General features: G+C 41.8%; 1 protein-coding gene across 1 annotated transcript; it reads left to right on the top strand.

Moving 5' to 3' along the window:
• Positions 1–8,124: 8,124 nt before the first annotated feature.
• LOC108022305 (carbonic anhydrase 7) lies at positions 8,125–9,286 on the top strand. The gene has a single exon (XM_017091165.3). It carries the CDS (start codon positions 8,210–8,212, stop codon positions 9,227–9,229), a length of 1,020 nt encoding a protein of 339 aa, XP_016946654.1. The 5' UTR covers positions 8,125–8,209; the 3' UTR covers positions 9,230–9,286.
• The last annotated feature ends 4,546 nt before the right edge of the window (positions 9,287–13,832 follow it).

Below are 13,832 nucleotides of genomic sequence, written 5' to 3'. Positions count from 1 at the left end.
TTCCGAGGAACGCAGCTCAAATGCAAAGGATTTGCTCCGGCATACACGACGCTTCTTTGACTTTGTTTGGCAATCGTTTAAGCCCGGAAAGGGGGGTTTTTTTGGGAGGTCAGGGATGTGTGTGCGAGAGTGGAGGACCAACAAGTACGTGCAGTCAAACAGATTTCCAGTTAGCAGCTCACAACAATTCGCTTTTAAGCCAGCGCATAAATCAACCTCAAAGATATCCCCGAAATTTGCGGAAAGGGAAGGCAGTTCGAGGGGTAAAAGTTGGTTTTTTCGGGCCGCGGCATTTTATTGAAAGGATAATCGATTGGAGCCAGCGCTGGCAGCGCATTAAAGGATTCGACTTTGGGCAACTTTAAAAACTTAACCCAAGGCAATGTCGACGAACTGAGCGATGTGAAATGCGGCTCTTTGCGGTCAATTTAATTGAATGATGAATTGCGTCGGACACTTGGGAGGTTGGGTTTTGTAGCCGCAGAAATTTCTTCAGTTGTCACGACTACTTGTGTCGAGGGACGGGATGGGGTCCTTGGGGCTTGGGGTCCGGGTCCTTGCGAAAGGGCAACGACAAAGACGAATACGCATAATCAGTCAAAATTTATGACGAGCTCGAACCCGAAAGTCAGCTTAAGCATTTAATTGGCCCAGGTCCAGTTGGCTGTCCCCCAGGACATTGCTAATTAGCATGGGCATATCCTCGTACAGGATGGAGTCCATTTTTTGTCGCCACCCCCTTCTCCTCTGCGGGGCTATATGTGTTCCCGGGACCCAAAGAGATTTTTACTGTTCCTCGGCTCTGACTGATGACTCCGCCGGAGGACTCGGGGGTAATTTGTCTAGGCCAAAAAGGCTTCGCCTCTGGCCTCCTTGACTGACAAAAAGCCAGCGGAGTTCAAAGTTGGCTCCTCCGAAACGTCCTTCTGTCGCCGCCTTTCACTCGATTCGCACTGCAAGGAGGCGCATAAAAGATAGATAAATAAGAAAAAACTCTGAGCAGCGTTAAACCCAAAATGTTGAGCTTAGTGCAGTTTCGTGTAACGCATTATTCTTGCTTAGCATTTGTCGGTTTCGGGCACTTTCTTTGTTTTTTGTTTTGCCATTATAAGCCAGCTTCCGAGCAGATACCAGTTGTGTGAAAAATGCCCAAAATATCTAAAACTAAAAGGCCAAAAATCATACAACTTCGCTAGAATAAAATAAAACTAAACTAAACAAACTAAATATTTTAGTTTTGTTGCTAATGAAATCACAGGACAAGCCGCTTTTCAGAAGAAGAATCAATTCTTCGCTTAAGTTTCTGCATAAAAAAATAGTTTTTTAAAATATAAGTAAAAGAAAGTCCTTTCAAGGAAAGGAAAGTAAGTTTACTTTGGCAAGCCATTGCAGCTGAAATACCATCCTACGCTCGGGTGATTTGTATATTCGTTTGATTTTATCCAATCATAATAGAAATTCTCCTAAATCCTATAACAATGTTACTTTATAAAAGAGAGTATGATCAAAACAAGAAAACTATAGCTTTATTCTTTTTATTTTTTCTTTAATTTTTCAACATAAAAAAAAAACGTTTTATTTGAGTTACTAAAATCGTTCAAGATTGATGTAGCACAGAAAGAGTAGGCTCATTCCAACCCTAATGCTCTAGTGATGCTGATCAAGAATATAGGTCCTTTAACATCTCCTTATTCAAATTTTAACGCCATCTGTAACAGAATGAGCTTTTACCATTTTTTCTCGTGAAAAGCTTCAGAAGTATATCCAATAACTATACTTACTGTAATTTTACACGCGATGCAGCGCCATTTGACATCATGGCGCCATCTATGAGAATTCCGAGGAAACCAGGCCAGCACTTGCAGTCGAGTACGGTAGAGGGCGCTTCTGAAAAAAAAGTGCGTTTCACAGGAATTAAAATAATATTAACAATATCAATTTGTTATTTCAATTTAAAGAAAAACTGAAAAATTACCTAACGACTTTGTGGTTGAAATATTTAATGTACTCCGATTTAGACGTTGGATACCTCTATAAATTTGTGGTGGAATTCTCTGAAGTTCTACATTAAAACATTTCTCTCAAACGAGGTTCAAAATTTTAACATATTTTCATGACCCATTTTTCGGTAATTCCAATGACTATCAACTGGGAACAAAAAACCGACATTCTCGAATAGATAACTTCAGTTATTGGACTCCGATTTAGATGTGGGATACCTCTATGAGTTTGTGGTGGAATTCTCTTATGTTCTACATTTAAATATTTATCCAAACCGAGGTTTAAAATTTTAACCCATTTTCATGTCCGATTTTTCGGTAATTCCAATGACTACCAACTGGGAACAAAAAACTGTCATTCTCGAATCCATAACTCCAGTTATTGGACTCCGATTTAGACGTGGGATACCTCTATGAGTTTGTGGTGAAATTTTCTTAAGTTCTGCATTTAAATATTTTTCTAAAACGAGGTTCAAAATTTTAACCCATTTTCATGTCCGATTTTTCGGTAATTCCAATGACTATTAACTGGGAACAAAAAACTGTCATTCTCGAATCCATAACATCAGTTATTGGACTCCGATTTAGACGTGGGATACCTCTATGAGTTTGTGGTGGAATTATCTTATGTTCTACATTTAAATATTTATCTAAACCGAGGTTCAAAATTTTAACATATTTTCATGTCCCATTTTTCGGTAATTCCAATGACTATCAACTGGGAACAAAAAACCGACATTCTCGAATACATAACTTCAGTTATAGGACTGCGATTTAGACGTGGGATACCTCTATAAATTTGTGGTGGAATTCTCTGAAGTTCTACATTAAAACATATCTCTCAAACGAGGTTCAAAATTTTAACCCGTTTTGATGTCCGATTTTTCGGTAATTCCAATGACTACCAACTGGGAACAAAAAACTGTCATTCTCGAATCCATAACTCCAGTTATTGGACTCCGATTTAGACGTGGGATACCTCTATGAGTTTGTGGTGAAATTTTCTTAAGTTCTGCATTTAAATATTTCTCTAAAACGAGGTTCAAAATTTCAACCCATTTTTATGTCCGATTTTTCGGTAATTCCAATGACTATCAACTGGGAACAAAAAACTGTCATTCTCGAATCCATAACTCCAGTTATTGGACTCCGATTTAGACGTGGGATACCTCTATGAGTTTGTGGTGGAATTCTCTTAAGTTATACATTTAAATATTTCTCTAAAACAAGGTTCAAAATTTCAACCCATTTTCATGTCCGATTTTTCGGTAATTCCAATGACTACCAACTGGGAACAAAAAACTGTCATTCTCGAATCCATAACTTCAGTTACTGGACTCCGATTTAGACGTGGGATACCTCTATGAGTTTGTGGTGGAATTCTCTTAAGTTATACATTTAAATATTTCTCTAAAACAAGGTTCAAAATTTCAACCCATTTTCATGTCCGATTTTTCGGTAATTCCAATGACTTTCAACTGGGAACAAAAAACTGTCATTCTCGAATCCATAACTCCAGTTATTGGACTCCGATTTAGACGTGGGATACCTCTATGAGTTTGTGGTGGAATTATCTTATGTTCTACATTTAAATATTTATCTAAACCGAGGTTTAAAATTTTAACCCATTTTCATGTCCGATTTTTCGGTAATTCCAATGACTATCAACTGGGAACAAAAAACTGGCATTCTCGAATCCATAACTTCAGTTACTGGACTCCGATTTAGACGTGGGATACCTCTATGAGTTTGTGGTGAAATTTTCTTAAGTTCTGCATTTAAATATTTCTCTAAAACGAGGTTCAAAATTTCAACCCATTTTCATGTCCGATTTTTCGGTAATTCCAATGACTATCAACTGGGAACAAAAAACTGTCATTCTCGAATCCATAACTTCAGTTACTGGACTCCGATTTAGACGTGGGATACCTCTATGAGTTTGTGGTTGAATTCTCTTAAGTTATACATTTAAATATTTCTCTAAAACAAGGTTCAAAATTTCAACCCATTTTCATGTCCGATTTTTCGGTAATTCCAATGACTATCAACTGGGAACAAAAAACCGACATTCTCGAATACATAACTTCAGTTATAGGACTGCGATTTAGACGTGGGATTCCTCTATAAATTTGTGGTGGAATTCTCTGAAGTTCTACATTAAAACATTTCTCTCAAACGAGGTTCAAAATTTTAACATATTTTCATGTCTGATTTTTTGGTAATTCCAATGACTATCAACTGGGAACAAAAAACTGTCATTCTCGAATCCATAACTTCAGTTACTGGACTCCGATTTAGACGTGGGATACCTCTATGAGTTTGTGGTGGAATTCTCTTAAGTTATACATTTAAATATTTCTCTAAAACAAGGTTCAAAATTTCAACCCATTTTCATGTCCGATTTTTCGGTAATTCCAATGACTATCAACTGGGAACAAAAAACTGTCATTCTCGAATCCATAACTCCAGTTATTGGACTCCGATTTAGACGTGGGATACCTCTATGAGTTTGTGGTGGAATTCTCTGAAGTTCTACATTAAAATATTTCTCTAAAACAAGGTTCAAAATTTTAACATATTTTCATGTCCCATTTTTCGGTAATTCCAATGACTATCAACTGGGAACAAAAAACCGACATTCTCGAATACATAACTTCAGTTATAGGACTGCGATTTAGACGTGGGATTCCTCTATAAATTTGTGGTGGAATTCTCTTAAGTTATACATTTAAATATTTCTCTAAAACAAGGTTCAAAATTTCAACCCATTTTCATGTCCGATTTTTCGGTAATTCCAATGACTATCAACTGGGAACAAAAAACTGTCATTCTCGAATCCATAACTCCAGTTATTGGACTCCGATTTAGACGTGGGATACCTCTATGAGTTTGTGGTGGAATTCTCTTAAGTTATACATTTAAATATTTCTCTAAAACAAGGTTCAAAATTTCAACCCATTTTCATGTCCGATTTTTCGGTAATTCCAATGACTATCAACTGGGAACAAAAAACTGTCATTCTCGAATCCATAACTTCAGTTATTCTCCGATTTAGACGTGGGATACCTCTATGAGTTTGTGGTTAAATTCTCTAATGTTCTACATCTAAATATTTATTTTAAACGAAAGTCTAAATTTTAATCAATTTTCATGTCAGATTTTCCGGTAATTCCAATGGCTTTCGGGCTGGGAACCAAAAACCCATATAAACCATTCCATAACTTTAGTTATTGTACCCCTATTAAGTCGAAGGATATCCCAGTGAGTTTGTGGTTGAATTCTGTATTGTTCCATGTTAAAATATTTTCCTTTAAAAACCCATCTTCACTTCCTATTCTTTGTAATTCGAAAGTCAACCTAATACCATTTAGTAATAGACTTAAGTTGTTTTATTCTTAGAACTGTTCAAATCATAATGAATCAATTACAATATGGCAAGCCGTTCAATAGATCGATCGATAGCGGAATAAATTAGCTGTCGTCCGATAGCGATCACACGATATGGTTTCAAAATCAACCCCCGGCCGCGTTCCATACCTCTATTTTCTAAAGGCGTTCTTCGGTTCTTGCAAATGCCAATGATACTATTATTTAATGGATCGCTGTGGCAGGAACCTCTTGTTCCGCTCGGGAAGGCAAGTAGGGCGGAAGGGAAGTGCACGCTTTGAAAGAAGTGTCTTTCAGGCCGAAAACAAGGACATTACACAGCCGGCCAAGTAGCAAACATTGTCAGCCAGCGAGCAAAACACGTCAACGCCCCTAAGCTGCTAATGAGGGCAACTGTGGCCGGAGGCTGTGAAAACAACGCAGGAATGGTGAAAGGACGCATGCTGCGATTAGGATCAGGATCGCATTCGCAGGCAGCTGAGGAGCAGAGAGTTGTAAGGAGGCAGATATATAGAGAGAGAGAGAGAAAAATACAGTGGCGACATGGCCGCAAAACGATCTTGAGGAATGTTTTTGCGGTCTTTTCGAAAGAGAAGACACTCTCACACCGTTGTTCATTTAACAATCGCACGGAACAACAAGCGATAATCCCGACCCTCGAAAACAGATTCCCGAGCGGGCTGAGATACAAAGGCCTAAGCGGATTGGCCAAACAAAGTTGAGTGCACTCAATACCTCGTCCTGATCCCTTCGCCTGCGCCGTGTTTGATGTCCTGCGGCGCATATTAACATTATCAGCTGTGCTGGGTGCCGTGTGGAAAAGAGAGATGGCTGCCGAGGTGGAGAAAATCCCACTAGACAATGTTATCGGAGCCCAGTAATTGTCTCGTCCTTGTCCGGGCATCCGAATAATGTGTGAAAATTTACACCGAATTTACACCGAAGGCTCCCGCTGCGCTCGGCTGGCGAGGACATTCTTCTTCTGTCCTCGCCGTAATCGGCAAATGTGGTTAAGTGATTTAAGAGGATATTAACGAGCCGTGCTGCAGACAAATCAATCGAATTCAAAGTGAGACCAATTTCGTTTGCATTATCCTGCAGGGCAGGCCGGCGAGATTGTGTGATGCGTTTTTCCTTGGCTCCGTTTTCGCGTCGCTTTAACAAAGTTTCGCAAGCGGAAGCGGAAATTTCCTTTGCATGTTTGTGGGCGACAGAGTTGTAGATGCAGTCGTTCGAGTGTTTATTCAGCAGCTATGTAAAGGACACAACTTGGTCAATTGGAAAGACTTGTTTGTTTTTTCTAAGCCTTAAAGATACATCACTTAAAATCCAAACTCTTTACCTTTCAAGCGATTTTTTAATTGAATGTTTTCTAAGGACTTGTGACATAAAGTAATTTTTGTTATTTTATCATTTGTTCATCTTAAATGCCTTTAAATTTAGTCAAATCTTAAGAACACAGTAATTCAAAGAAGTCAATCAAACGAATTCGGACCACCTAAATAGAGTCCTTGTAGCGGATATAAAAACTCTCAAGCCAAAACAAACACCATGTTACGTAGCAAGCAACCCCTGAGTGGAGTCCGCAGCCTCAATTAACCCTAAGCGACCATAAAAATCGAGTCATTCGGTCAGAAGTGAAAACAACTGCCGCGGGGCCTGGTAACTCAAAAATGGTTATGATTGTTATTCCGTTATTTTCGTATTTTGTTATTTTGGCACCCTCTGGCAGGACTCGCCTAACGATGTTAGTGTTTCCGTTTATGCCACATGCTTACCCGTCAATTTGCGTGCAGCTCGCTTGCCCCAGGACACGTTCATGTCCACGGATACCCGGAACGCGAGTGCCACCAGGACGTTCGACAGATGAGAGGACGAGGAGGTGGTCCTCAGAGGTCGGGGCGCGGACAATTTGTAACATTTGGCAGACGTCAACGCCCTGCACAAGTGCAGGAAAATGAAATCAAATCAAAGCCAAACGAATTGATCAGAAAAATGTCATAATTGAATCGCAGTGGGAACCCACCCCTCTTACGCAAAAACTGTGGGCGTTCCTGGCTTTTGATAACTTTATGCTAATCAGAGATGGCCGAGAAGTCTCAAATTTCATAGGCCATAAGTCAAACATGGGCATACAAGCAGAGAAAAGTTGTTATAATGGAAAGGTTTCTGTTTTGATTGGGATAAGTCATATAGTGATTGATCTAAACATATGAAAATGTACAAAAAAGGTAATTTTACTAAAAAAAATATAACATTTTAATAAGTAATAAATAAATACACATGAAACAAGTCCCTTATAAAATACATTTTATTTTCATTGTATTACACCTTTTATCCCTTTTTACCACTGCAGTTCCTGTCGCTGCTCAAAAGGAGTTGTTGGCGAGCTGGAAATAATTTCCGTTTGGCACCTAGTGCTCATTTCGCCTATTTTGTACTCACAAAACTAATTAATTTCCCAAAATGCAACATAGAAGGGTTGAAGGGGGCGCAGGACGAGTGGGAGGGGGAGCAGGAGCCGGGAGGGTCCACGCAGGAGCGGCACAGGATATTTGTGCAAGCAATTTCCGCCGCCGAAGAGAGTTTTGTGCGTAATTAATTTATGCAAAATACAAATGCAAACAAATTGCAAATGTTTTCGCACAAAATTGCTGAGCGCCCAATTTGTTTTCCAAAATAATTAACTTTTCAGCGGGTTTAATTAGAAATTTTCTCAATTTTCCCGCTCAGCCAGGAAGGCCAGCAGTTGGCTGTCATCCAATTGAGTTTACATTCTTATTCAAGTTTTCTTGAGCGGAGTTTATTTTGCCGTTTTAGTGATGAACGGATGTCTGTCCTGTGGTGTTTTGACGTACCTGTGGTGCTGGCTGGAGGATCTGTCCTGGCGTCTGCAGGACAGCAATCTTCTCAAGCTGATCCTTGCCTTCTGCGTGGCCCTACTGGTGCTGCTTAATGTACACACGGCGTTCGCCATGGCTAACAGCTGTGAAGGGGGATCGCAAGAGGAATCTGAGGAAGTTGGTGAGGATCATCCGGAAGAAGCCCCCACTGAGTTGAACTGCACCCGTCGCGGTTCGCCGGAAAACTACAACTACGGTTGGGACCGGGGTCCTCATACCTGGAATGCCCCTGGCAACAATCAGAGCCCCATCAATATAGAGCGGAACTGTGTGGAGCTCAACTACTTCGATGCACCTCTGATTTGGTCAAATTATAATGACATTCCCTTGGGCATCCGCCTGGAGAACAACGGTCACACTCTGATCCTTCGAGCTGCTTTTCCCGGCCGACCGCCCTCCATCGATGGGGGGGATCTGCTGGGTCGCTTTGACTTCCGCGAGATCTCCTTCCGCTGGAGCTGGACCAACTCTTCCGGCTCGGAGCACACCGTGGACCATCACCACAGTCCGCTGGAGATGCAGTGCCTCCACACAGATGCCGTTGGCAGCGGCTGCTCCTCCAGCCAGGGCATCCTGATGATTTCCTACATGTTCGACTTCTCCGATGACAATCCCTTCCTCGACGTCCTGGTGCAGCACCTCGCTGCTGTCCAGCAGGCGGGTCAGGTGGTGGAAGTACCGCCCTTTCCGCTGAGCTACCTGATGCCAGCCTTCTACGACAAGTTCTACAGCTACAATGGATCGCTAACCGAGCCCCCGTGTCATCGGGGGGCGGAGTGGCTGATGCATCCCGTGCCCTTGGCCATCAGCGAGCGCCAGCTGAATGAGTTCCGCCAGCTGAAGGACATCCATGGATCGAGGATCGCGCGCAATGCTCGTCCTGTTCAGCCGCTGGAGGATCGAACGGTCTACCTTAATCGATTCCGCACCGGGTTTTAGGCATGATTAGGTATTTGTAAGCGAAATTAAATAAAATGGTGTATTTTAATATTATTATTAGAGCTGAGTTTATATGGCGGGTCTAAATGGCGGTCCCTCTTTGGTAAATGTTCAAAAGTTATGTAAAAGTACCTTGGAAATATCGGAATATTGTCCTCTGGTATACAGATATTTACTAAACGGCTTACTTAAGAAATGCTCCTTAAAGATGTCTGCATACTTCAAAAAGACTGACAAAAATATATATCATTGATTCTAAATTAGGTTTCATACTAAAATAACAATTATGAAATTTTCTAGAGCATAACATACACTGAAATCGCATTATTCAACCCGGTCCTGTGCACCACGCTTTGACTGGCAGCTAGGACTCCATTCGCAGGATCTAATTGGTCCTGGTTTCCGCTCCATTTCTGACGTACATCCCGGACAGTCTTCCACACAATTTGCTTTGGGTTGCCGTTTGCTGGGCAAATAGTGTGCTTATATAGTAATTCACTAATTAGTCGCTCAAAGAGCATTAGCATTAGCATTAGCCGACGCAGGGACCGGCGTCCCGAGCTCCTGCCTTCCTGGGTTCCTGAGCCTGTTTCGCATCCTGTGCGCACAATCGCCGCAGGACACGGCGATGCGAGTGTGTGCGTGCGAGCCTGCGTCTGTAATTTCGTTAGTGCAGCGGAAACTGTTGCGGACATGTTCGCCCTGGGATTGGGATTGGCATTGGTATTGAGATTGGGATTGGCAATGGGAATGGCATAGGGCATGGGCCTGGGCATGGGATTGGGTTTGCGGGCCTCCTGCGGCGACGCACCCTCATCTCCTGTTCGAGTCCCCGCCCCTCCCCTCATTACAGCTGCTGCTTGGCAATCAGAGTTCCAGTTTGCAGGCTTATAATTATCAGTTGGCGCCTAACCATAGATGGACAGTTTCGGCCAAGGCCCGTAATTAGTTTTTATTCGGGAGGTGGGGCCTCCCCGGATCTCTAGTCCCGCATCCAATTCGATTTCGGGGCCCCCAACGTCGACTTGTTTAATCAATGGCAGGCCAAGTGAATTTTGCTGCAATTGCATTTGCTGCAAATCAACGCTAATGAAATTATACAAACAAGTTTCGGTACGCTTTTGTTGTTGCCCGGCGCTCTGTCAATATTTTTGCTGTGCGCCCATTCGCAATTTGCATGTTTTGAAAACTTAATTGAATTGCAATTTCCACAAATAAAGCTTAATTTTTCGGTCGCGCTTTTCGTTTTCAGCCCGGGCTTTGGCCGCCATGTCCACGTCGTCGGACAAAATAATTTGTTTTTCGGCCAAAACTAAAACTTTTGTCTGAGAAATGCAATTAAAAACGGATAATTCCATTTATTAATGCTTGATATGCAAATTGATTGCACACAAAATGTTCAATTAATGCGAAAATGTTTGTTAGAAAATTAATGCAATTTTTCGCGGAATGGCAATAATTACGTCACATGCCTGTGGAAAGTGGCTCGCTTATTTATGTTAAATTAGATGAAAATGAAACACTAAAATGCAAATAATATGCAATTAATTAGCTTAAAAATCTATTTACCCGTCAAAGTAGACAAGCGGAATTTTAGAAAACATTAGACGCAAATGAGATGAATATTTAAGAGCAATATCGATTAGAGCGTTTATAAAATACTGCTTTCGAAAGCAAAAAATAGATTGATTTAAAAAAGCAACATTTTGTCAAAGCACAAATATTGGTATTAAAAAAAAGAGGACTAATTTGCAAATAATGTTTTACAAGTTTTATGAAAACCTAGATGGTTGTAAAATTAAATTCAGAAAAAATCTATAATCATACTTATTAGCACATAAAATTTGTGGTCTCAGGGCATGAATATTTATATTTTCCATCCTAAAACAATGTGTTTCTAAATGCAAGACATTAAAATTATAATCTAGCAATCGTGTTAATTGATTTTTCCAATTAAAAGCCAACTTCCTAACTCAATCCCTTGAATAACAACCAGAGCACAAACAAGGCCCAAACAATTGCGGGCCCGATTTACTCAACTTCCCCTTGGAAATCGTTAACTCTATCGAAGCAGTCGCAGCAGAACAAACATATCAATCAGCATGTTTAATTGAATGTAATTAGAATAAAGCAGGCAGCCAGCCAGGATCCAACTCCTCCAGTAGCTGAATAAACCGAAGCCAGTTTGGCCAAAGAACCCAGGACATCCTTCGTCCTCCCACTCACCGGCTTTTCCACTTTCCCACAGCAACACAGCAGTTTGTGCAAGAAAATGAAATTAGACGAATAGAATGACGACGTAAGTGCCATGAAAAGACGTTAAGACGCTCTGAGCCAAGACGTTCGTGTGGCGGGGAAATAGGGGGGGGGGGGGGGGGGGGCTGATGAGGAGAGTTGGCTGCTGGTAAAATTGAGGCAAATTGCATTTAAGTGTTGCCGTTTTCATTTAGCCGCATGAATATGTATGGAGCACGCCTCGTGAAGGTCCTTTTAGACGGGGGGATGGCTTAGCTTCCTTGGCTCTTGCTTTTGTGGCAGGCAAAATTGAATGAATAATTGAGAAAACGAGCGCATGATGGCATTAGTGTGTGATTGTGTGGGTCCTTGCTGGTGTGGCAGTGTGTGTGTGTGTGTGTTTGCAGCTAATGAATTTTAATTGCTTTTATTAAGGCACAAAGAGGATGATGTGGCCTGCCAGACCGGCAAGTGTCTGCATCAAAAATCCCTGTTCAATGTTAATTGTTAATCATTAAATATTGTTGCTGGCAAAATCAATATGGCGGCTGACGATTAATCAACGCCATTTTGTAATTATCTCGCTGGAATATTTAATTCAATTAACTTTGTGGGTGAACAAACTGAACGGACGGAGGCTCTCTCGCCTTCTTCCTTTTTTCTGTTTTTGCTCCTGGCAATGACAACAAATAAAATTTAATTGAAAATTGTTATTGCAACAGTAACCGCACTAAAAAAAGAAACGGCATAAAAAATGAACAATAACAAGATGTACATGGCAGCGTTGGATGAGCGAGGGCGGGGGAGAGACATACACATGAAATTAATTTGATGGAAAACTCGGTCCTTGCCGAGTCCTTCTCCCCCCGTCTCCTGTCTCTGTCGCTCAGCCCTTTGGCGCACTTCCTTTTTCAATTAAACGCCACCATTTTCCATTAACGAATTTGCATGTGTGTCTGTGAGGGTGTGGAGCGCACACACGCACACATGGACAAGTAAAAGGCTCTCACTCAGACTCTCACTCACACACACACACACACATGAGTGTATTTCTATAATAAAATTAAATTAGAAGACCAGAAAATTAAATCATCAAAGCTTGACGTCTGCCGGCAGCGACGGCTGCTGTTTCCTCCTGTCTGTGTGTGTGTTTGGGATAGTGTGAGTGCGGGTCCTGCACACAGTGCGGGTCCTGCCATACACTAACCAACACACACTCTCAGAGCCCAATTTGCAAAAGCGACAGTTACGAGTTCATTAATTCCTCTTCTTTTTTTCCCTCTCTCCTTTTCTCCGCCTCTTGTGCTCTGCGGTTTTTTCGGCTCCCTGCCCGTCCCCTCTCTCACTTTCTCTCTTTCTCCCTCTCTGTTGCCATCTCTGTCTCGCTGGCTGCTCGCTTTTCTTGATGGTGTGAGCAGCATCATAAATTAAATTCTTCATCAACTCAAACTCGTTAAGCGCCAATAAAGTGACAGAGAGTTATTTTCATCACTTTTTCAATGGTCTACCACAAGGCATGTCGGTGTGTCTCTTCTGCCTTTGTATGGGTGAGCTTAATGCGCCGAAGCGCTCACGCACACAAATGCATTGGGAGAGAGAGCGGGCTAGAGAGGGAGAGAGCGACTGGCTTAGGCCACGCCCACCGCAAAGAGAGCCAGTATTGGAATGGCAATTATGAGCAAAAAAAAGTAGCCCACTAAACTGGTTCTTCAGCTCAGCAGCAGAATCCCCTTCCTTTTCTAAGGCCTTTACGCATGCGCAAAATGATTTCGATTTTGGAGGTTACATCTCCGATAATGGCACTCAGCTAAGAGCAGTTCGATCACAGCTGCAGGGGTGAAAAGATAGGATCATCAGTAGCAAACCCTGAGCCATTACCCTATTATTAGTTACCCTTGGCCCACCTGGCGTATGCTTAATTTGGCCAAAAATGCATATTTCACTCCGCTTTCAGGCACTCACTTCATTGGAAAGTTAACTGCTTAACGATAAAAGCAAACTAATTAAATCCAGCGAAAGGCGGAGAAATTGCCACATAATAAAGCAAATTAAAAGCAAATTAATTTAAAACAAAAAGAGGGAGGGGGCGCCGAGAAAAGTCGAGGAGTGACAGTGAGCAGCGAGTTAACGTTGCGGATGTAGCGTAAATGAAAAGGATAAGTGGATACACATACACAGACGCCGTCGGTGGAAGGATATAGCCGAGATACCCGAGATACAGTTTGTCCGTCTGTCGCTCCACTTCAATTAAGCAGCGCGCCAACATGGCAGCCTCTCACAGATACAAGCACACCCGCACAGGCACACACAAGCTGACAGGCAGGAGAGAGAGCAATGAGGACCCCCCACCCGAACACACACAGATACA

The sequence above is a fragment of the Drosophila biarmipes genome, chromosome 2R (assembly GCF_025231255.1).
Source record: "Drosophila biarmipes strain raj3 chromosome 2R, RU_DBia_V1.1, whole genome shotgun sequence".
In the NCBI taxonomy this organism is placed as follows: domain Eukaryota; kingdom Metazoa; phylum Arthropoda; class Insecta; order Diptera; family Drosophilidae; genus Drosophila; species Drosophila biarmipes.
The sequence above is the reverse complement of the archived record's forward strand: the minus strand, read 5'-3'. Positions and strand labels throughout refer to the sequence as shown.